Source organism: Bolinopsis microptera, chromosome 12, assembly GCF_026151205.1.
Source record: "Bolinopsis microptera isolate Bmic1 chromosome 12, MBARI_Bmic_1.0, whole genome shotgun sequence".
NCBI lineage: Eukaryota > Metazoa > Ctenophora > Tentaculata > Lobata > Bolinopsidae > Bolinopsis > Bolinopsis microptera.
Window position 1 is genome coordinate 619,976 of NC_087083.1, and position 25,046 is coordinate 645,021.

At 37.7% G+C, this 25,046-nt stretch overlaps 1 protein-coding gene across 1 annotated transcript; it reads right to left on the minus strand.

The window, feature by feature from the left end:
• Positions 1-16: 16 nt before the first annotated feature.
• On the minus strand, positions 17-10,607 carry LOC134824156 (5-aminolevulinate synthase, non-specific, mitochondrial-like). Its single transcript, XM_063835897.1, has 12 exons — positions 10,456-10,607; positions 10,248-10,284; positions 4,380-4,536; positions 4,004-4,182; positions 3,693-3,775; positions 3,345-3,481; positions 3,086-3,147; positions 2,083-2,207; positions 1,576-1,711; positions 1,201-1,373; positions 898-1,020; positions 17-680 (listed from the first exon to the last, which is right to left on the minus strand). The coding sequence occupies exons 1-12, from the start codon at positions 10,603-10,605 to the stop codon at positions 519-521; spliced, it is 1,524 nt and encodes a 507-aa protein (XP_063691967.1). The 5' UTR covers positions 10,606-10,607; the 3' UTR covers positions 17-518.
• Between the last annotated feature and the right edge of the window lie 14,439 nt (positions 10,608-25,046).

Below are 25,046 nucleotides of genomic sequence, written 5' to 3' on the forward strand. Positions count from 1 at the left end.
AGTTAAATCTCTACGTAAAAAAGAAAACAAATAAAAAGAATATAATTAACTATAGTAGCAAATTGCAGGTCACTGTTAGGACACAATATAATATATTGATTGATCATTAATTAACTCCAAATACTATATAATATAACAAATAATCTCAGATATGATATAGGCCAAAAGGGTCACATGATACAAAACAATTTGCAGTTTGATTTGCATAAAACATATAATTATATCTATTAATAATAATTAACTGATGAAATCTCGTAAAATTTCTAAAGTTGGGTCGCAATAAAATTAATTATCATTACTATGACGAATACAATCTTACAATACTAGCACAATTTCCAAATATTTAAGTAGAAAAATATCAAATCATAATGTTATGTAAATTATCATTGAAATCACTGGTTGCGACATAAAATACTATCATCCAAAAACTCATGAAGAATCAAATATATAATAGTAATATCCATAATGAAGCTCACTCAGAAAAAAAAACTCTACAAACAAATTCCTACATGACATAACTAATTCTTCAATGAAAAGTTTTCACATTTGGGCAGATCCAAGTTGCTCCAAACATCATCCAGCGCGCTGATCAAGTAGTCCATCATGCGGGGTGTATGGTAGGGGGTGGCCACGAAACGGAGTAACTCCCTTCCTCTAGGTACCGTCGGGTAGTTTATCGCCTGTGAAGTGGTCACTTGAATGTTTCTTTTTTAGGTATATTTTTAATGCGTGTAATAAATATTGGAACTTATTGGTTATATTTAGGAGGTCAGAGGTGCAAGATAATTTTCAGTTGATATAAAATATTATTGATCATAAAAGCCAAAAACGTGCCAAAAACGTGTCTTCGTTAATTATCAAACAAGTAGTTAAAAATAATCAGTATATACATTATACCTGTACGTAGAGCTTGTGTTTCTCAAGAAGGGTATCCATGCAGAGTGTAGCCTTTAGAGCGTCTCCTATGTGAAGAGGAACTATGTGACTTGGACAGTCCAGTACCGGGAATCCAGCTTTTAACTGTAGGATTTTACTTTTTTAATAAATAAATAAGTGAATTTTATTATTGTGCTTTTATTTTAATTTACTATTAAGTTAAAAAGGTTATCGAATAAAGATCAAATTTATTAAAATAATATATACTATTTAGTGATTATTTTACTAATCCACCTAGTAGACTTTTAAACGTTTGAAACATACCAGTTTGACTCTAAGAAGATTATACGCAGCGCGATGACGGAGGCGCAGTTCACGTCCCTCCTGCTGCGCGAGAATGTTGATACTAGTGACAGCACCAGCCGCAGTACTAGGTGGTATGGAGGTGGTGAAGATTAGACCTGAACCGAGACTTCTCACTACATCAATCAGAGGTCCTGAGAGAAATTATTTTATTTTTTTATTAATTGTTTCTCGTTTATTTTCCATGGAAATAATCTTTATCAAGCTTAAAAGAAATTTTAGAGAACCCGAAAAATAATTCTTTTTATTAACACCATTGGCCTAGGCTGGTTCAATAATCATAGAAGTCTACATTATATAATTCATTAAACAACAGTTCAACTGTTGAACAATTACCAGTAGAAGCAATATAACCACCGACCAGACCGTAAGATTTACCCAAAGTACCAGATACAATATCAATCTTGTGTGCCATGCCCCGCTCCTCCGCAAGTCCCGCGCCATGGTAACCATACAAACCCACTGCATGTACCTGTCGTGAAGTACAATATTAATGTACAAGCTCATTATCGTTATGGAATTAAGAATCTTTGGTCCACCGAGACACAATCACTCAATAGTTGTATAGAAAATGGGGCAGAATATACGTATTATCATAAAACTTGATATAACAAATAATTAAATACATGACAATATAATTCGGACTCTCCAATAATCAGTCCAATCATTTTCGTAGCCTAAACATTAATTTTTGTCTCCATGTTGTATATCAATGCATTTTTTGATAAAAGTTTCAAATCAAATCAGTTTAATACCTCATCAGTAACTAATAAAATACAGGAAATAATAAAATCAATACTTCATTAGTACCTAATTAAATACAGGAAATAATCAAATCAGTACCTCATCCACGAAAGTGAGGGCGTTATACTTATGTGCCAAATCACATAGTTCCTCTATAGGAGCAATAGTTCCCGTCATACTATACACACTTTCAAACGCTACTATCTTCATACGATCTGGGTCACCTGCAATTTACTAATTTAGGGGGGATTAGCAAGACTAATTAGCAAGACTAATTAGGGAAAATTAACGTTTGTGGTTCAATTTGATCGGTGACCGACAACTAGGAACCTCTCATTCCGGCCTCCCACAGGTATCGCATCACATGGCCCAATCAGTGACGTATCATTTGTGATGTGATCCATATTATAACCATCCTAACAGTCGGACAACCAAGAACCTGGGTAGGGTTCAAATGACAGTTTAGTAAGTAGCTGTGTATTATAAAGTATATTAAGAAGTGTTTGAGCTCTCGGTATGGGTTCACACTACGGACGTGAGCCGGGTCCGAAAGGGGCTGGTTCTCGTATCCAAGGATGTGAGCCGAGCATGCAATGGGAGTGATACGAGACATACAATCACAAGTACGAGAGTTGATCAGCTGTTAATATATAACCGCACTTCTGGTATATATACTGAAACGTGAACATGAAGAGTATCGGTTTCAATTCAACATGCCCTCGCTCGGGTGGTATAACGCAGTAGAGCCAAGGCGTCCGGATCTGCACAGCACTCTGAAGCGAAGACCTCAGAAGAATTCCTCCTCCCCTCTACCTGCACCTCCACGAGACGGGACGAGCCCTTCGACGGAAAGACAGGTCTCCAGAGGTTCCTAGTTGTCGGGGCTGATTGGATTTCCCAAGCTTGCATGTTAATTAGTTAACTAGGTAAAATTGGAAGGTTCCTAGTTGTCCGTCAGCCAATTTGATGTTTTACATTATCTAACTTGATGCATTATGAAACAATAGTAATGGTTATATTGCTTTGTTAGATGAAATTATCAAGTTAACATAACGCGTCAGGTATAATAGTAATCTGAACAAGTTTCATTTTATATTTTTACCTTTCGCAAGAAGCTCCTCCAAATGATCCAAGTCATTGTGACGAAATACAAACTTTGGCATTCTGTTGAAGTAAATCATTATTAATCAATAATTAAATCTTAAAATATTGTTAGTTATTACTTCATAAAAGCCTATTCTGATATCTAGATAACACGCAAATACATTAAATAACGCAAATACATGTTGAAACCTACAATATCTATTAATGTTTTTCATACAAAGTTATAACGAATTCTTCATGTCGAGGTATAAGCTGACCTAGAATTGTTGATACCCGCTATCATGCTAGCGTGGTTCCCTTGGTCACTATAAATCTCAGCGTTCAGCACTCTTCCCAGAGTTTGTAGAGTTGTGTCATTCGCAACATAGCAAGATGAGAAAAGTAATGCGGAATCCTGCGTTATGAAAGTTGTTAAATTCATGTACTAGTTGCGAATTCACCAATATTTGATATTTTAATTCCAATATTTGATATTTTAATTCCTATATCTCATACTGATACACCGTTAACAGCGGTATTTTCGTTTTCACTTCTTTAAAATACTTGTAAATTTGCAGTAATCATTTAAACTGATACTAATAGCAATTCAAGAGCAAGTAGTTTACCTTGCCATGTAGATCAGCCAGAGTATCCTCTAACTCAACGTGATAGTGAGAGGTTCCACCTATACTTCGTGTACCACCAGCCCCTGTTATTTAGTTGAATGTTATAATATTATTACACCTTAGGAAAATTAGGAATTATTATTCGTTTGTTGCATTGTGTTCATTAAACAAAGGAGAAAATGTGCATAAAAGTATTTGTAAGAGCTATAGTATTACAATACCTAGGAATCAAGTAAAAAGGGAAAACCATAAAGAAAAGGTATGCAAATTTCAAATAATGGCATACATTTTAAGAGAGCGAAACAACTTACCTACTCCATGACGGTTGATGGTATCAATAACTGCTCCAGTAACTTTGGGATGAGATGACATTCCAAGGTAATCATTTGAACACCACACGCTCACATCTTCATCTTCCAGTTGCAGTGGGGTGGTTCTTGCCATGGCGTATGGCTTCTTTTCAGCTGTCCGAGATAGCACTTGGAACGTCCTGGGAATTTACTGTCAAAATTTTTTAAATCTAACTGTCTTCCTCTTTATAAGACAATCAACACCCTTTTTTCTTACATCAGTGAAGGTACCCAAAATCGGTCTGTGAACAATAACGTAAGATGATAAATTAGGTATTACTGAGAATCTAAAAGAAATTAACAATGTAGTCAAATCATTATCAATTATCATCAAAACCTGTAGGTTGAGTCCCGTTTTTTTGCCTCAATATTATCATTGAGAATGGAGTCATATTTAGGAGGAAGAGGTTGAGCCTCATTTTTTTGAGTTGGAGCTTCCAGCTTAGTAAGAGTTGGCAATTTCAACTCTTCTTCTGGACCAGCCTCGTTCTCACCTTCAAAATAAACAACTTGCGTTACTTAAATTGATGTAAATCAGCTCCTTATTGTACTTATAAATTATTAAACTTAAATTTAGTACTTGGCTATCTATCAAATCCAATAATTGTCAAAAATTGTCAAGTCACAAAGTTTTAAATAAAGGAAAGAAAAAATTTTAGGAAAGAAAAAATTTTTATTTACCACAAAACAATCAATACATAATGTTATATTCATAAATAAATTCAAATTTCAATTTCAAACACATATACAGTACGCCGCGCACACAGCCACAATTTAAAATTGTTCAGAAATTCGTAGGTCAGCTGTAGGCGCCGCGCACATGATCTATTTAATTGTTATCTTACAATTACATGTCACATTTCTTAATTTCTAGAGCCAAAATTTCAGAAGCAAAATAATTTAAAAGATATTTCTGTCGTTCACGCAGTACAGGCCGTGAACACTGCGACCTAATTAATATAATAATGGAGAGATTCCAAAAAACCGCGCGCTCGTTATTTGTGATTAAATTGAGTGCGCGCCACTGTCAACCGCAGTACCGCTCAAGCATGAAGTACTAAGTACGGTACGCAGTTTTGCGTGAGGCGTAGACATTTGTAGCACACGTTTCGTTCAACTAATCCATTATGTGACATGTAATTATATTAAAGCAAAAAGAATATTAATTTTAGTAATAATTGACGTAAACATATGTGTTTAAAGGACCAGTTAACTGAAAAAAAAGTTATCCTCATATTTTGACAGATTGTGACAAATAGCAAACTAAGCAACGAGTCGAAATTCCTAAATCTCTAACTGCTCTCTAACGCGTGTAAATAGCGTTTGTATTATTTTGGCGATGACGTCACGAAGTCCCTTGCGCGCGCAGAGGAGCCCGTGAGACTGTATTTTACAGGTAGAAAATGGACATAATACAATGTTTTTCCCCGAATAACTCGAAAAGTAAGTAATTTAGGGTACATGTTGCTTCATAAGTTGTATATAAACATGGCCATTCTGCACAATTTGCACACATTTAAAAACCTTTAGGGCCTTCATAGCTCAATTTACCAGATACCCATAGTTTTGCATGATTTCTGGAACCGAAAATCAGTTTTTCGCCAATAACTGAAAAAGTAAGCACTTTAAGGCTTATGTTTGTTCGTAAGTCATATGTTAATATGCTAATTGCGGTTCTTTTGCACCCTGTCTAAAGACTCTATCACAATCCTATCGAAAATGGGCTCAGCACCACGCCCAAAATGGTTTTTGGCGAATTTCTCGAAAAGTATGGATTTTAGGCCATGTGTTGCTCAATAACTCCTATATAAACATGCATATGTGGCTTCGTTTAAGCCTATTTTGAAGTCTCTACGACCTTCAGAAGCAAGGGGTCGGTTACGTTATTGGGTCAATATGGGCGTGGCCCTCCTGGGTTTTCTCCACTGTCAAAAAAATGTCTCCAAACGAAAATCGTTTATTCATACCTTCGGGAAGGTCTGTGCAAAGTTTCGTTAGTATCTGAACATTTGCAGGTTCATTTCCATAAATGTCCAAAAATGACTGGACTGCACAACTTTAGAGTTAACTTTAGAGAAACTCATAAGTCATTTATCTCAAATTAAGCTGTTAGTGTCCATGATCAACCTGTGGCGACAATGTTTTACGTGAAATGTAAAAATCAGGAGTAATATAAAAAGTGTATTTTTAGATTAAAGTGCTAGCTCATAGTTTTAGAATTGTATAGTATAGATTAGTGTATAGTATAGATTAGCGTTGGTCGTTTAACTTTAACCATCTAACAATCGATCGTGCCGTAATATATGGCCAAAGAATAATAGGGTCTTGGAAGTTCTATAGTTGTTCAGTGGGTCGATCGACTGAACACGTTTGCACTTGGTATTTAAACTTACCAGTAGTTTATTTATGTTATGTACCGATGATAATGCAATTAGGATAACAACTAGGTAAGCCGCAAGTCTAATTCAAAACACACCGCACACCGTACACTCGAACTCCAATCTGTATTACTATTTGGTAGACCGGGTATTTTGGCGGGAATTCTGTTCCCACGGCACTGTTCTGATAGAAGCTACTTCTACTGATGGTCCCAACTCCCAGAGGAACGGCCGTAAAGTAGCCAGACTTCTTGTCTCCTGTACTGGCTGACACATGCGGATTAAAATTAGAAATTTCGCTATGCTATAAATATAATTGCTCTCGGAATTGAACAAACTCCTACTTATCTAGATCCTTTCTAAATTCGTTAGAGTTTCATGGACTGGGGAAAAATAATCGGTACAGTCTCCCTGCTGGCTGCTTGTGTAATTAAGCAATGAAAACAATCCGAAATTATCACATATGACATAAGAACTGTAATAGCAGAAACTTTCTAACCGTACATTCACCCGCCACTGTTCAAGAACCTATATCACTGTTTAAAATCATGACGTGAGCACTGTACATCCAATCAGCTATTCCTTTAGTTAGGATGATAGCCAAAACTATAAGGATTTGGGAGAACTAGGGTAATAGTCATAATTCTAAAATTTGAGTGAGTTACATGTGTTTTAATGACAACGATAAACATTTGCAACGTATTAGTATTACGCTATATGCCAGCGCGCACTGAGGGACTTCGTGACGTCACGAGGCCACAGCTTATTATTGCAATAACACGCGTTACACGTACGCTAGAGAGTTGGTTCTTTCGGCGATACGATTCTTTACCAGTTTGTCACAGCTGATTTAAATCTTAGCCAAATTGGAGACTACAAATTTTTCAGTTAACTGGTCCTTTAAATAACATCTATAATCTAGCGAGTTACTAATACCATTTGTTTGTGTTATTGATTATATATGTTTACACTAGCCTATATTATGATGGAGATATACATTATATAATTGCTCCAATATTCAACACTGCTAAACAACAAATACCTACTCGCCCATCGATGAAGCAGTCGCCAAAACAAAGCTCAAAGTTAATATATCCTCGTACTTCGTTTTGGAAACTGTAGAATTCCAATAAATAATTAGTGTTTCAATTGTGTATTCGATGGGCAAGCACTCGCCACTCGAGGCCGAGACAAACGGCACCAGCTCCGCCCTGCAACCATGAAGTAATGTAAGCAGTAAGGCGGGGCGGTGGTGTGCGCCGTTTATACGGCCCACAGCACGAGACATTTTGAGCTCCAAGACTTAAAACTATAAAAGTCCCGAATTAAACATAGCGACTTACCATCGTCAGCCGTCAAAAATTTAGAATTTGTATGTTATAAACTCTACACCTGCTATCAGTATAACATGTAATTTAGTTTGTTATTGGCTAAATTTTCAATTCGATTAAGCGATGCAGACGGATGAACTAGGCTTCTCCTCCGTCAAAAACACAATGAGAGGGGTTGTGGAAGGACACGAACACTATTCGTTAACTCGTACCCCAGGTACCCCCTAGAACCGTGTCCCATCAGAGAGAGCCCATCACCCGTCAGATCGAAAACAGTGTTTTAGTTTTGATATATGCTGTACCAATTACAATAAATGGTAAGTCAAGGCTGACGTTGGTAGCAAAATATAAAGTGACACGTCACAACAAAATAACCACTACACACTACACACTATACGCTATAACTATTGTACACAGTACACAGTATAACTTAAATATAAAATATAAACAAGTTACAAGAGACAAAAGAGTTTACAGAAGAGTTTTACATCGGCTCAGCACCGCCAGGACATTGGCTATACACGTGGGTCAATTAGTTTGATTTGGTATGGCTCGACCGGGAAAGTGGTCGAAATTAGTGCTCTTAATGAGTCATCACTGTCGTCTGAATATTAGAGCGGGAACTTCCCAAGTTTCGGCCGACAACGCGCACAGCATAAGCGCGCAATGCTATGCGCGTGCCCATATAACTGTGTCATTCGGCGGTTGCGCTCAGCGTAACTGGGAATGAGTTGTATGTTGTTTACCTAAATTCAAGCATGGTAATCATAGATAAGCTTGTCAGTCAGTAAGTGCTTAAGTGGGAATAACGGGCAAATGAATATCACTTCATAATCAGAATTCAGTGAAATTTCTGTCACACCACTCAGTTCCATACCGGTTTTGAGCTCTTAGAAGTGACTGTTTAAGTAAATTCTTGACAGATCCGCATGTGGAGGTGAAATTTAACGGGCCAACTTTACGGAATTCGTTCCACAGCCATGCAGATTTATAAATAAATTGATTAGTTGGAGAGGGTGTAATGAACAGATTATCTTTCCTATTTGATATGTTGAATAAGTAGTATAACGAAATTGGTACTCGTGACTTAATGATCTTGAAAAGTTCCATTAAACAACGGTATCGGTACAGGTTCTCTGTAACAAGTAATTCATGTTTTGTGAATAGAGGCTTAGTGGACTCTTTAACATAGAATTCAGATCCTAGACGTTGAGAATTAATTGGTCTTGCTCTAGCACATGTCTTGAATTTGTCTACATAAGCTTCATAGTCTCCAAATAGAATCCTGATACACTTCTTTTGAGTAATAAATAGCGGTTTTAACTGATTATTGGGAATACCTCCCCAGACAGAAATAGCATAACCTAGGTGTGATTCAAAGAGGGAATGATATATTTGCTTATATAGTGATTCTGGTAAGCATTTCTTAATACGGTAGATACGTCCACAAGCACTTCTTAGTTTCTTGTTGAGGGATGATATATGTGGTTTCCAGCTCAATTTATCGTCCATGATAACTCCGAGAAATTTTGTCTGACTTACACGTTTAATTATTTTGTTATTAATGGACAAGTTTTGGCTATCTATATCGGCATCTAATTCGTTATTATTACGTTTAGAGGGAGAAAAATACATGTAACAACACTTCTTTACATTAATGTGCAGTAGGTTAACTCCCATATACTTGTTTACGGCCTGTAGTACTTCATTAGCCAATTCGTATACTTTATTTCTCAAATCGGCAGCGACAAATATATTAGTATCGTCTGCAAATAAGACAAATTTACCCTTTTTAGTTATATTGCATATGTCATTGATGTACAGTAGGAAAAGTAGAGGTCCTAATACACTACCCTGAGGGACCCCGAATTCAACCGGTAATTCATCAGATTTGGTATCCAAAACGTTTACAAATTGTTTCCTATTAGACAAATAACTAGAGATAAGATTCAGAGCATTTCCTCTTATGCCATAGTTGTTTAGCTTTGTAGTTAGTTTACAGTGGTCTAGAGTGTCAAAGGCTTTTGAGAGATCGATAAAGACCCCTAGGACATGTTGCTTTTTACTAATTAACGATTCTATATGTTCTACAGAGTAGTTCAGTGCATGGCTGGTGGAGTGTCCTTTTCTAAAGCCGAACTGGTTTTCATGTATTATACCCTTGGAAGTAAGGAAACTATAGAGCCGCTTATATATTAACTTTTCTAGAATTTTCCCGAATACAGGTAGAGTTGATACTGGTCTATAGTTTTCTAAAAGCTGTTCATCTTCTTTTTTGTAAATGGGGCTGATTCTCCCAGTTTTTAATTCGTCGGGAAAGTGGCCTTCTTGCATGCATTTATTAAAGTATCTAGCTAAGTACGGTGCAGTAATTTGACACGACTTCTTGATCACATGAATAGGTATGTCACTAGATTTCCCGTTTTTTAGTTCGTTTATGATCTCTTTAATCTCAATACAGTCACAATCACAAAGAAAAAATTAAAGATTTAATACCTTTTAAGTCATAAGTAGCAGGGAGTGTAACAACACCCTGAAAAATAATGAAGTTGTTTACCATGTATATAAATGCAATAACATAAATTCATATTATCAAAGGTTAAGGATAAAACATTTTGACAAATATTCAATTCAACCAAAGTCTCACATGATATCATATTAAAGTTTTGTTTGTTCAAAATCTTTTCACTTGCAAAGCTCCCACCTGAGTCATCAGTTTACTCATAACTGGACATTTCTTTGCAAACATTGACAAAGATCGACTTTTCAAAGCAAATGAGAGAACTTCATTGGATAAAAAAGGACACTTTCTCATTGCAACTGCAACAGCAGCAGTTTTTATCAGGCTTGCCATAGCTGAAGGGAATAAATTATCAGATAAATTAAATGAGTATGAGGAAATTTACACACATTAGAATTAGAATTATTATTTTAAACACATTATATTGCAAAGAGTTTTGCGTTTAAAATTCTGTAAGAAATATGCAACCATTTTCTTCATCTTAAAAATTAAAACTCGAGAAACAATATCTACCAATGCATAATTCTGCTTTTAAATAAAGTTTTTAGCCACATCTCTAAACCAGAGTGTAGAATAGAATTTCTACTAGGGCCCTAGTACAAATTTTCTCTAGACTATAGTATTGTAGGTTTATAGCCTACCGACCCGTGCACCAAGCTAGGCCTTGTTGCCGGGTCATATTATAAAAAAATATTTACGGGTATCATCCGTAAGGAACAAGGCATATACGTATTTATGCCTCCCATTACTGATTCGGTATACTGTTTTTCCGGTATCCTTTATGCTCATCATGATTGATTTAGATTCAAGAAGATTATTAAGTCGGAACTTGGAGCAATTACTGTCCAGGAGGAAACTTTGGTGCAAAAGAAAAAATTGTTAGAAGACTTGACTTTAACCTGGCATACGAAAATTTCAGGTGGAAGGGACACCTGACATGTAATGGAGAAAATGTGTAACTTGCTGGATTGAGGACAATCACGAGCCCTCTTTCATTTTTGAAATCGGTGACAGTGCGCTTGGAAAAGGTCAAATAACCATTTTCCTGATAAATTCCACTACCTCACTATACAGCTGATACCACAAGCTTTTTGTGATAGGGAGAAGTTATAATATTATTAATTGACGACGTCAATCCTTCGCAGCTCAACGAGACCAGTGGTGTATCTTGCCAATTTACTGGGTGGCGCGCAGCCTGTTATTCCACCGAATCTCCACACTCTATTCGGCGTTGTACACTTGATTGACGATGTCAATCCGTCGAGATCGTTGCTTTGCGAAACAGAGCAACGATCGACGACGATGCGAAGCAAGAATGCTAGTTTGCGCGGCGCGTCGAAGCGGCGAAGTCCTCCAAGTTGTACACATAGTTATGTTTTTGAACATAAATATATTAGCTTGTATGGTTCCCCATGTAACTAGTTACCTGAGGACCCCAGGCTTTAATGTTGGTAAACAACATAACGAATAGAGATTAGGTGGAATGACAGGCTGAGCACGGCCCAGTAAGTAACTAGCTGATCTAACAAAGGTTGTGCCAATCGAACGAAGGTTGTGCCGATCGGTGCGCACAGTGGGAGCTGGAACTAAGTTTTCGATCAAACGCTGCCATTTTTAGTCACATATATGTCCTTCTTGCTCTAAGTCCCAAGGCCTTGCAAGTCAATATCAACATTCTATCTGACTTCTGTAACTCCATGGGCCTTGAAGTAAATATAAAGAAAACTAAGATTGTCATATTCAGCCCTCCCAAAAAGAAGCAGTTCCATGAAACATTTACATTGGGAGGTCAGCCCATCCAGCACACCGAAAAGTACTGCTATCTTGGCATAATATTCCACAGAAATGGATCCTTTATGGCAGCAAATACTGAGCTGAGGGCCAAAGCTCTCCGTGCTCTATATGGCCTTAAAGGCAATATAGTTAAAGATGCCCTCTCTCACCGTGCCCTTAATATTCTATTTGATTCCTTAATCAAACCAATCCTGCTTTATGGCTGTCAAGTCTTATGCCCCCACTCTAAAACAATGAGATACCTTTCAAAAATAGATGACAAAGCCAGCCCCCAGCATACCCTGAAGTACATTGCACAGGACCACTATGAGAAATTCCACCTAAAATTTATCAAGTGGTCTTTGTCCGTCCATTCAAAAGCATCAAATATAGGTTGCTGGGGCGAAAGTGGGCGCCACCCCCTATTCTTTGAAGCCTGCAAACTTGCAATAGATTACTATAGTCGCCTTGAAAGCACCGAAAATGAACTACTTTGTGCTGCATTTCACGAGCAGATCATGCTGGGCCTTCCTTGGTATACCAACATCTCAAAGCTTCTCACCAAATACAGAAGTTTTAATACTTTCAACACTACTATATAACAAATAATTTGAGGATGTGCAATGTAAGCCAAGAGTACCCGCAACCTAAAGAAATGCAGCTGTAAACAACTTGCACGGGGTGCATGTGAGCTCTCGGGACCAGTGGCATCAGAAGACTGGTTATCAGCCTCGATATTAAGATGAGTTCTTCTTAGATTCATGTCACATCTGCATCTCCTCCATCAAGACACAACCACTCATCTCTTCATTGCCCCACCCTAGCCCAACTCCTCCCTCCTCCCTCCCATTACCTGTTGCGGGTACTCTGGACTGCATGGACATTCTTGAATAATTGTTTATAGTAGTGTTGTAGTGTTAACCTCTATGCGTCATTAAAAATCATTTCTATTCATGTTCTGTATTATATATATATATTATATACTCCTCTTTTTTCTTTACAAAAAAATCAGCCCACCCTAAAAATAATACACAAATCTACTTTAGACAAATTAATAAAAACAATATTTGTCTCCCCTTGCCCAGTGCAGCCCATCCCGCTTCCCCGCCCCTCCATTCCCTTGCCCTTTTGCCCCTCCCATGACACCAAGCAAAAAACACATCACAAAAACACATTTTGCATTCATCTGATAAGTCTATGTTCTTCTTTTTACTTTAAAAACTGCTCATCTTGATTTCAAATTACTTTTCTTCTTTATATCACTCACTCATATGTCAAAACTCTTTTACTCTCATCATCTTATTTTCAGGCTGCTGGCTAGTTCTATGGTGCCCTGGTCCCGATCTCATCATGTGCTCCTTGCTAACCATACACTAATGCAGAAAAACACAGAAAAGAAAACTCTATCCTCTGGATCACCCACCCAGAAGTCCTCGAACCTACAAGCCAAACGTCGTCAAAGCCCACGTGGTGTAAGTCCTCTGGCGAAAGGAGGACAAGCCAGTCCCCTCGCAAACAAATCTACTACTCCCAAGTCAAGTTCAACAAGCTCCAATGAGCAGAAAAACAGTAGTGATCAGACGAAGAAAAAGTCAGAATCTACTAAAAAGACCTCTTGCCCATGTAGCAGTTCCCTAGACGGAAAAGACTGGGTAATACAGTGCTCAGACTGTAAACAATCATGGCATGCCTCTTGCGGTAATCTACCTGGTACCAATAAGCTCTCCCAGAGTGATTTAGACTGCATCAGCCAAAAATGGCTATGTCCCTGGTGTTACACTTGCATCTTTCCTAGGCCTAAGAACCACCCATCTGCTAAAAAAGAAAAAATTCTTGCTGAAGAAGCCATTACCTGTGCCACAGCAGTTCAACTCAACGAGAGCACCCTCCTGGAAAATTCATTGCTCCAGAAGATAAGTGAATCAGTTAAAGAAACCATTGAAAGGTCAATTCCGAGCGTCGACATTACATCCCTGAATGCTCGACTAGAAGACCTTAACAATGAAATTCAGGAGTTCAAAGGAAGAACAAATGCATCCCCTCAGCTTAACTACAGAGAACAACCTAGACCTGTTATTCCATCACCCACCAAAAGAAATCTAAAATGTCCTGAACAGCCTTACGAGCAGTACAAAGAGTTATACCTGACAGACAAGGAACTGAGCAGTGTAGGAGACCTTCTAGGTTATCTGAAGGACTCTGGAGACTTCATCGAAGAGAATGGCCACAGCGTCCGGCTGTATGGAGAGCCCTACAGCTACACTGGTTCCCAGCCCCCTAAAGAACACGAGCCTATCCCACCTGAACTTGTTTCTATTATTGACAGGTTCTCCTCAGAACTACAACTCGAGCACAAGCCAAACTCGGTCCTCATTAACCACTACCCTTCCTCAGACAGACTCTCTCCATCCCAAAGCTACCTAGCTATGCATTCTGATGATGAATCCACTATTCTTGCCAACTCGAAAATCGTCACGATCTCAATTGGTGCGACTAGAACTGTGCTTTTTGAATCCAAACAAGACAAAGACCTAGATCCTATTGAGCTTGATGTGAAGTCTAACTCACTTTACACTATGACAAGGTCTTCACAAAATTGGTACCCGCCACGGTGTGCCAAAATTACCTGATGATAACCCAACAGAGGAGAGATTTTCGATCACCTTCAGATCTCTCAGCAGCCAGTCTCGACGAAGCATCGTTTTAATCGGTGATTCGAATACCAAAGATGTCAACTTTGGGGATGGTGCAGGTAAAGTTGGTCATTCCTTCCCTGGTAAACGAGTCAAGGCTGCCCGTGTCAAAGACATCGATCCACACCTGTGTGCTGGATTCTCCAACGCTTTCCTTATGTGTGGTACCAACGATCTACGCTGTGAAAACGTAAGAAATGTCTCAGATATCCACGAGACAGTGTCAACTTTAAAGAACAAACTAACTGAAATACGTCAATTGTGTCCACTTACTAACATTTTTGTTGTACCTGTTTTACCATCAAGAATCCATGAAATGAATAAAAATATAATGCTCTACAACAACTTGGTACAGGACATGATAAAGAACTGTTTTCCTAATATTTGGTTTCAGGGTATGTATGGTTTTTTAGATAACAATAAGCTATTATCGGTTAAGTTCACTAGGGGTAACGACACGATTCACTTAGGAAGTAGAGGTTTAGCTAAGTTTGTAAGCCACATGAAAAACTGTGTGTTTCTGAAGGAAAAGGTGTCTAGGGAGTCAGCACAGAGGGTTGGATCCACTGGTCCAACCTAACCGACACATAACTATGATCATGAAATTAATTAAGGAGGTCTGTGAGCCATGCTCAAGGCCCATCAACATTGGGCAGCCCCTACTGGAATGTGAAGCCTGTCGGACAGCTATTCATACTAAATGTTTTAAAGCAGCAGGTTTCTGCCCCACCAATGGTCTATGGGTATGTAAGGTTTGTTCACTGAACGTGATACCACGCTACAACCCCTTCTCTGGGATGATTAGTGATGGTGGTGATAAATTCTACGATGATGAAGGTGGATGTGATGACGAAACTATTCAAAAAATTTCGAATGTTCTAGACCAATGTCAGAGCTACTCTACAACTGATCTTAATAGGGTAGTCAGGGAGCTTCAAAACTCATGTAATCCTTCATCCACACACTCAAAATTCACATCCTACTTTGTCAACTTAGATGGTAACAAAACCAACTTCGATTGTCTTAATGTTGAACTCAAACGGATTGAACTAAATTTCTCTGTAATTGGTATCGCTGAAACAAACACAGATGAACCTCTTAAAGAACTATACAGAATACCGCAATACAACAGTTTTTATCAGGTCACTCAGGAGAACAAGCTGAAAGGGACTGGTGTTGCCCTGTATGTAGCAAATCACCTTAATGCAGAAGTCATAGAAAATCTTGGCTACTGCACGCCTGATATTGAATCAATCTTTGTTAAGATCACTCAATCATCCAGCAAGCTCACACTCATCTCAGGGGTCATCTATCGCCCTCCTAATGGTGACATTCATAATTTCCTTAAGTCATTTGATCACATATGTAAACTCCTCCCTAAATCTGGTGTACGTATAATGGGGGACTTTAATGTTGACCTTCTTAAAGTGAATGGTGATGCTGGTCATGGCAACTATACTCTTTTTGAAGAATGCTTATTTAGAAATGGTTTTGCTCCCGTTATTTCGATACCTACACATGAGAGACCAAATTGCAAACCATCTTGTATTGACAACATCCTCACGAATGACCCTGGTAACTGTGTTCTCTCAGGTTGTATAACAGATAGAATTGGTGACCATGCTCCAACATTTGAATTCACTGACATCGAATTTGAGGTTGGTCCAAAAAGTGAAAAACATGTCCAGTACTACGACTTCAGTAATGCCAACCTTAATAAATTCCTAACCCTACTGAACACTGACCTCTCAAAGCTCCACACTTCTCATGAATTCTCGGATTTTACTAAATTATTTGATCGTGTACTTGATGCAACATGCAAACTTGTAAAGCCAAAAACTACTAAACGGAATCCTATCAATAACCCCTGGATAACAGATAGTATCTCAGCAGCCGTTGAAAAAAAACATGAATTAAAAGATAACTGGATTACATCTAAAACTAAGGCAAACCCTGATGGAGACCATGTTCTCGAACAAACCTTCAAAGTATACCGAAGGATCCTCAAATCTGTAATTAACTCTGCAAAAAATACTTACTCTTGCAACCAAATCATAGAAAATAAGCACGACCGTAAGAAGACATGGCAGATCATTAATGAACTTAGAGGGAAGTGTAAAAAAACTATAAAACCCTCATTTATAATCGACAACAGAAAAATAACAGATAGAAGGGTTATTGCAAACGAGTTCAACAAATACTTTAACTCAATTGCCTCCACTCTAAATGAATCAATAGCTGACCTGCCTATACAGGCTTCTGAATTTTCAACATTTGAAGACTACCTCCTGCCATCCAACAATAACTCTATATTCCTATCTGACTGTTCACATACTGAGCTCATGGAAATAATTTCCAAGTTGGAAAATGGCAAATCTAGTGATATTCCGATCCGTATAATCAAAAAGTCAGCTCATTTAATCTGCCCTGTTTTAGCCCAACATTTCAACAAACTCATGATGAGCGGGGTATTTCCTGATGTTTTGAAAGTTGGGAAAGTTACTCCCATATTTAAGAAAGGAAACCAAGAGGATGTAGGAAACTACCGACCTGTCTCTACACTGCCTATATTTGGTAAGATATTTGAAAAAGTGATATACAGCCGTATCTACAGTTTCGCTCTGTCACAAAATATCCTTGATGAAAACCAATTTGGCTTCCGCAAGTCCCATTCTACTAGCCATGCTGTTAACTACTCTGTTAGGATTATTGAAGATAGCATAAAAAAACGAAACCATGTTCTAGGAATATTTATAGATTTGAGTAAAGCATTTGATACAATCGACCATAGTACACTCCTAACAAAACTAGATAGGTATGGAATAAGAGGCAATGCAAACTGTCTTATTAAAAGCTACTTATCAAATAGAACACAGTATACAGAAGTCCTTAATGAAAAATCCGAAAACCTTATCATTAAATATGGAGTTCCACAAGGCTCTGTTTTGGGACCGCTCCTTTTTCTTCTATACATAAATGATATTGCCAATTCCTCGGATTTAGGAACTTTCATACTATTTGCTGACGACACCAACATTTTTATTGATGGAAAAACTGTAGAAGAAGCTTATGAGAAAGGCAACAAATTGCTAAGCTGTATAAAAAAGTATATGATCCTTAACAAACTTCACATCAACATGTCAAAGTGCTGTTATATGCATTTTAAACCAAAGGCTAGTAAACCAGTAGAATTGCCAGATTCGCTTCAACTCCATATTGATGGCTTTCCAATTAAAAAAACCAAAGCAACTAAGTTTCTTGGAGTTGTTATTGACGAACAGCTTTCCTGGGGGCCTCATATAACAGCACTTAAACGAAAGTTAAACTATGCCTCTGCCACCTTAAATAGAATTAGGGACTCTGTACCAAAGGAACTCCATAAAGACCTCTACCACACACTATTTGAATCCCACCTCACATATTGTATCTCAGTTTGGGGTGATGCAGCACTCTTTAGGACAGCAAGTATCTGGCTGTCTCAGAAGCACTGTGTACGGGTCCTCTTTGGTGATAAAGAGGCATACCTAAACAAGTTCCTTACATGTGCAAGAACAAGAGAGTTTGACAGCCAGGCACTTGACCATACATTCTTCCAACTAGAGCACTGTAAACCACTTTTCAAGCAACAAAACATCCTGGCTTTCAAAAATTTATATACATATCACACATTTATGGAAGTTTTTAAAATACTAAAACTAAGGTGCCCAGCATCACTGCAACAGCATTATCAGTCATCTTCTAGAAAGGAAACCACTATCATTTCACAACTCCCATCTAATGACTTTATATCAAGATCCACCAAAATTTGGAACACAATTGCACCTAAACTTAAGCTCTTTGACTACTCCTACAAGATTAGCCTTGCTAAAAGTCGCCTGAAAAAGGCACTTCTAAAGCTGCAACATGCTTATAATGATTCGGCATGGACCACAAGCGATTATGACATAATGCAGCTGTCATTTGAAAACAATCCCCTTCATCAAATTTAATCCAGTGATCTCGGCCCACAGGCTCCTCCTATTAAACAATTTTGATTTTTGTAAATGTGTGCTGACTCCACCACCTATGTATTTAACCTAATATAAATAGTGTATTACAGGTAGAAATTGACTTAGGTAGGTATTTTTCTCTTAGGTAGATATTAAGAATTTGGATAATTTCTTAATTGTATGACTATTTCCATTACTGAGACGTTTTTAATATTTAATTTAGGAGGGTTTTTGAAATTTTTATAGGACTGGTTCACAGAGTGAACAGATTCCAGATTTATATATTTTTAAACTGATATTTAATAAATGATTAAAAGAACAAATTTTAAAGTTGCCATTAGATCCAAAAATACACCCATTATGCTCACTTAAAAACAACTCTAAATCAGTAGGCTGTCACTCTATTAATGCACCACACCGCTACCTCCACTGCACTAATAGTTATACAATAAATTCGACAATCCTAATTTTGTGTCGTGATGGAGACCGGTGTTCATACAAAACATTTACTAGGTTGCCGTTTGGTGTGAGCAATAGCGAACAGCACGCACACTCCTTTGCCCCGTCAACCTATATCTAATCTATTTAAAGAGTGACAACCATACTGCACATTGAATTAGGATTCCGTTAAATATCAAATTGATTTATTGTAAACTTGTTTAATCTGTAATAAATGGCATAAAATTGAAATTTTTGTTTAACTGAAATTTTTGTTTAACTGAACTTCCCCCACTCATCTTCATCAAAATCTAAGCTCTCCACCCAAATCAGTCATAATATGAGGGAAGAATTCGTGAATACCTGGAAATCTGCCAAGGCCTCCTCACCAAAACTAGAATTCTATAACTTAATTAAACATGATTTTGAACCAGAGGCATACCTACGAATAATCAAAGTACCTGATTTTCGAAAAAGCTTGACAAGGTTTCGTATCAGCTGCCACAACCTCTACGTTGAAAGGGGCAGATACGAAACCCCTCTTGTACCAAGAGAAGAACGTTGGTGCACTTACTGCTTTTTCAGTAAAGGGCTCAAACCTATCGAGGACGAAAGCCATGTATTAATTGACTGTTTGCTTTACTCCTCAGTTAGGGAAAAATTCAACTTTTATCCCCAAAACATCACTGACCTAGCCGGTCTGCTCTCCAACAAAAATCTAGATCCTACCAAATTTACTGCCACAGCAAGAGCAATCCATTCAATTCTCTCTGTGAACGAACAATATACAGCCTACTATAAGAGCCCAGATTTCCACTCAAATACTGGCAAGTGCATAATGCTCTAGGAACTCAAAATAAACTCATGAACCATACAAATTTGATTTACTTAAAGAAAATAGCATTATATTATAACATTTCTATTTTATCCCTACACATTTGTAAATGATTAGAAGTGTGTAACTTAAATTATTTCAGAATTATAACTATTGTGAACTCAATAAAATAATTATCACTTTTGTATCCTTGTATCCTTGTTGTATCCTTGTATCCTTGTATCCTTGTATCCTTGTATCCTATGCATCGTACTACAACGCTTTTTATAATATAAAGGGTGTAACATTTTTATTTGCTTTATTTTAATTAAATTTATCTCCATATTAATAAAAAAAGTTATAAAATTACGTTGCAATGACTGCATAAACTTTTTATTTTGATTCGGCCCATTTGCCATTATTACAATTTAATATTAGCTTTGTAGTGCTTCTCGTATGCAGATCGGCGAGATGCGAAGGATTGACATCGTGAATCAAATATTAGCTGTGCGGTTAATTGTTTGTAGCGCGATGCATTGTAGCGCGATGCGTTACTGTGCCGCGCCGCGCACTCAATGAGGCTTCTCACAGCTAGATCGGCGAAATGCGCTACTGTGCCGCGCCTTGATTGACGATGTCAATCCTTCGCATCTCGCCGATCTGCTTAAGCGGTTGCGAGAAGCATTATTTGATGCGCGCGCGACCCAGTAGTGCATCGCGCTACAATGCCGCGCCGAGCTGCCATGAATTGACATCGTCAATTAACTCGATGCACTACTGGCCGCGTCGCGCATCTTCTGATCGCAACGCCACAGATCGGCGGGATCAAATGCGAAGAATTGACATTGTGAATCAACTGTGCGGTGCTTAATTGAAATAATAATTTAAAACGGCTTTTTGATTATTGTTAATTTTAACATTGCTAATTGCCAATTGCAGCGCCTTAGGCATTAGGGTACTGCCGCTTTTTGTTTTACTTTACAACGCACTATACTATATCATATATTTTTAATTGTTTTTAAACATTAAAAATTGACGCATGCGAATAATTTTCAAGCATGTGAAACAACATTTTGTAAGACATTATTTTTAAAAATATTTAATTTTAGACGTTCATGTTTTGCTTTAGAGGGCTCTAACCAAAGCCGGAGAGCCTTCTCGCTTGCAGAAACAAGCGCTTCACGCAGTACGCGTATACGAATGTGACATGGCTATGTGAAGTTCGCGTTTGCATGTTTTAATTGTCATACGTTGTATGACCCGCCGCGCACGAGTGCCGCGGCTCCCCCTGTATCGTAGAAACTCTACAGGGGTGAAACCATAGTGAAACTGACCGTTGGGGTCACAACGTGATACAATGTTTTAATCATAAATGCAAAATGCAAATTTATTAAATAATTAGTTCATTAACAATGCACATTGCACAGCAAGGCGCCTAGCTAAGTGCAATTAACAGCAGTGAGCAGTATAGCAGTTTTATGCGTGTGTGTTTTTAGTTTTTACCATGCACAGCGCACGCCGCGCGCAACTGCTGCCATCATGCTAACTGCTGCACCCGCACACTGCTACTAATTGCTGCTAACTGCAGCTGCTAACTGCTGCTAACCGCTGCAAATGGTGCGCAGGCGACAGTCAGCAGCCAGTGAGCAGCAGTTTGTAGGTTTACAACCTACCAGTACCAGGACGCGCGCCGAGTTGGAACAGATATTTTACAAGTATCACCCGTTAAGCAGCAGTTAGCTGCAGTTTTTGCATTTTGGCTCTCCTGTGAATGGACAATTTGTTATTATGAAGTACAAATGACAAAAATTAGCATGTGGTTCCCAGGTAACGCACAGTATTTAAAAACGTTCAGTATGATAGAGACTGGTCTGTCAAGTAATATTTATATAATCCTGCCATGCCATGCCATGATAGTGAAAACTGGAAAGCATGATGAGCAGAATTAAGGCCCTGCATACGGTCCACGCGCTACATCTTACCTGGGGATCTCAGGCTAATATGTTTATAAACATTTACATAGCAAATGCAATGATAGCTAGCTAGCCTGGCGTATTTGAACTTTCTAAACGAGCGTGCTAAATTATATTACAGTCGATCTTCGAAAGTTTTCTAAAAGGGCCCCCGACATGACAGTTAAGACCAGCTTGAATCGATGTATTTTCGGACGCTGATTCTGAATCACCCCCCCCCCCATTGCCATGACATAAGGTTAAAGTGCTCCCTTGGCAAGATCAAAGATATTGGCGAAAAACTGTCTCGATCACGTGAAATGACCTTATTAATAAGGAAGTTGGTATAATTTCTCGTTAGGGTTTCAGTGAATGCTTTTGTTGGGGATTGGGTTTGGGTCACAACAATTATTGTACAAATGCAGGTTAGGGCTGGGATCAGATTAGAAGGGTAGGGTTAAAGTTTTCGGATAGTCGTTCAATGCCCTTGTAGCTAGAGTAGGGGGGTGCACCATAAAAATAAACTTGCTCGGATTTTAAAAATTTTTGCTCCATTGTTTTCTAGAGACTGTGAGAATTTTCACAATACCAAATTTGTCATACCTTTTTAGAAAGATCAGTGAGTTTCGCCTAGGTGCCATATTTGATGGTGCGCGGCTTTTGGAGCAAAATTAGCTGTAAAAGTCGCGTAATTTGACCAAATTTGACCAAATTCGTTAATTTTTGTCGTATTATTTGGATATATCTTCAGTTTCTTGAATGAGATCATTCTGAAAATTGGCGACAACCTTCCAATAGGGCTTTCACAGCTGTCCGATAAATTTGGTGGATATCGGAGTTGATATAATAATCAAAATGGGGCAAAATACGCTGCTTTTAGCTGTAACATAATGTCTGATGGTTGGATATGCTTTAAACTTTTCGGACACTTTCCTTGTAAGTCTATGATTAAGCTTACCAATTTTTGTTGCAATCAGAGGTCGGGAAGGATACTTAATATCTATTTGTTTGAAGAAAATTGTGCTGGCCGAAATTAGCGCTAAAATGATTAATCATCTGCATCATCCATCTTTTATCAACGGACAAATAAATTTAGAATTACAAAATTAAAATTCGCAGCTTTTGATGAAAAAGTTAAAATTGTATAACCCATAATAATGCAAATAATTATATTGTTTGGTACTGCTCGGTCATATTATTTGGTCTTGACACTGCTCGGCCATGGCCGAGGAGACTCATTTGATTGTCATATTGTTTGGTACTGCTCGGCCATGACCAGCCGAGGAGTCTCATTTTTAAAATCTTTCTAAAATTTTCAAAATGACACTCCTCGGCCATCATAAAGGTACATAGATAAATATAAATAAGATTTTATAAAGTTTAACTAAGCTTACATATTAAGCTACAGATAAATTAAATATTATTACTTTAGTAATATTTAAAAACGTTTCCTTTCACCTTTTTGTATTAGCATAATATTAGTTTAATGTTTATGATATGTTTTAGAACATTCTCAAGATTAAAACTTTAAATCATTGAAAAGGGCTACACAGTACACAGTAACTTAACTTTAAAACTGTTGAAAAACGATTGAATTAATTTATGCTTATAAATCATTTCATGTGTTTGATATATGTGTTTGTTTATTTATAATCATTAGTTATAACTAACGTCAACCAGTTGTAACATAATCATACAAAATATTATATACCTAACGTGATAAAATCAAAAACATTTCCAATCTGTAATTGAACATTGAAAACTATTTAATTCGTATTTGGGGTTCCTAAGCGCACATCTGAAGATCCGAGTTTTCTTCATACTGACGATATGAGTATTCTTTCACCATTTCATCACCATCTACACGAACAATCTCATTAAACTATATAAAAAATAAGTATAAAGAATAAGGAAAAGGAACGGGAATGAAGCCAATACCAGAAGTGAAACCCCACCAAAGAATAATTGATCCTTAGGTAGACCTGGTGAAATAAAGTAACTGAACTGTAAGTTTAAGAAAAGACGGAAGGAATAAAGGAGAGAGGAAATAATGTTATGTGAACATCATCAGCAGATGACTTGGCACACCGGTTTCGGGGGTTTAATACCTGTACCGGTTTAATGTGCCAAGACCCCCTAGCAATCACTCGTCAGTGATCACCTGTTCACGTTAAATGTGATGTCAAGGATGTCGCTGACATCAAGTATACTGTATTTGTACAGAATACTAGGTCGGTCTTTCAGAAGCTTTCTGAATTTACTCTTCAGGAGTCTGTCATTATAACATCTTGAAAGAAGTGTCCTATAAAGGGTGTTGGTAGAACACAGAAAAGAATCAAGGTCAGAGATAATGGAAGAGTAACGAAGGACCTGACCGTAAAAAACATTATAACCAACAGAAGAGGAAATATTACTGTTAGGAAATGTGTACATGACCACAGGAAAGTTGAAGTCATCAAGTTTGTTGTAAAGCTTGGTGGCGACGTGTCCGGAGTTATTCATCGAGATGTTGATGTCGAGATAGTTTACGGACTTATTGTCGTCTCCACTCCTCTCCATAAGCAGGTCAGGTGGATAAATGGACCTGATTAGGTTAGAGAAATGCAAATAGTTCATGGTGTTGAGGTCGTCGACATATCTGCAGTTTCTTGAGAGGAGCTTAGCGAGACCGAACTTCTTTTCTTTGATTAGGCGTGCCATGTAGTTGAATTCACACTTCCCTAGCGAAAGATCAGCGAACTGGCTACTAGAATTCCCTCCCATAGGAATGCCTTTCGTTTGTCTTAAAATCTGATCCCCAAAACAAACAAAAGTGTTAAACAGAATAAATGTAATAGCTGTTTTGAGTTTATCAGCAGAAAAACATAAGTATCCGTTATATTCCTTTTTAGAGAAAAAATTGTTGTTCTTATACAGAGAAACACAAATAAATTTATTCGTATTACTAAAGAGGAGATCTATTAGCTCGAAAAGCAGTGACTGTACAACCTGAAGGTCTAGATTGGTATACAGAGTGGTAAAGTCGTATACCTGCATATTAAAAATCTCTAGTCTAGGCAGCCTTTCCAGGAACTGTTTAGAGCTGTTAATGCTCCAGTCGCAGTTAATTCCAGTA

Bases quoted from the DNA above. Each gene is read 5' to 3' on its own strand.
- LOC134824156 (XM_063835897.1), bottom strand. From the start codon at position 10,605: ATGGCAAGCCTGATAAAAACTGCTGCTGTTGCAGTTGCAATGAGAAAG. The intron at 4,183-4,379 runs GTTTTGATGATA...GTAAATTCCCAG, and splicing joins AAACGGGACTCAACCTACAG to GACGTTCCAAGTGCTATCTC. The intron at 681-897 runs GTATAATGTATA...ACCACTTCACAG, and splicing joins AACACAAGCTCTACGTACAG to GCGATAAACTACCCGACGGT.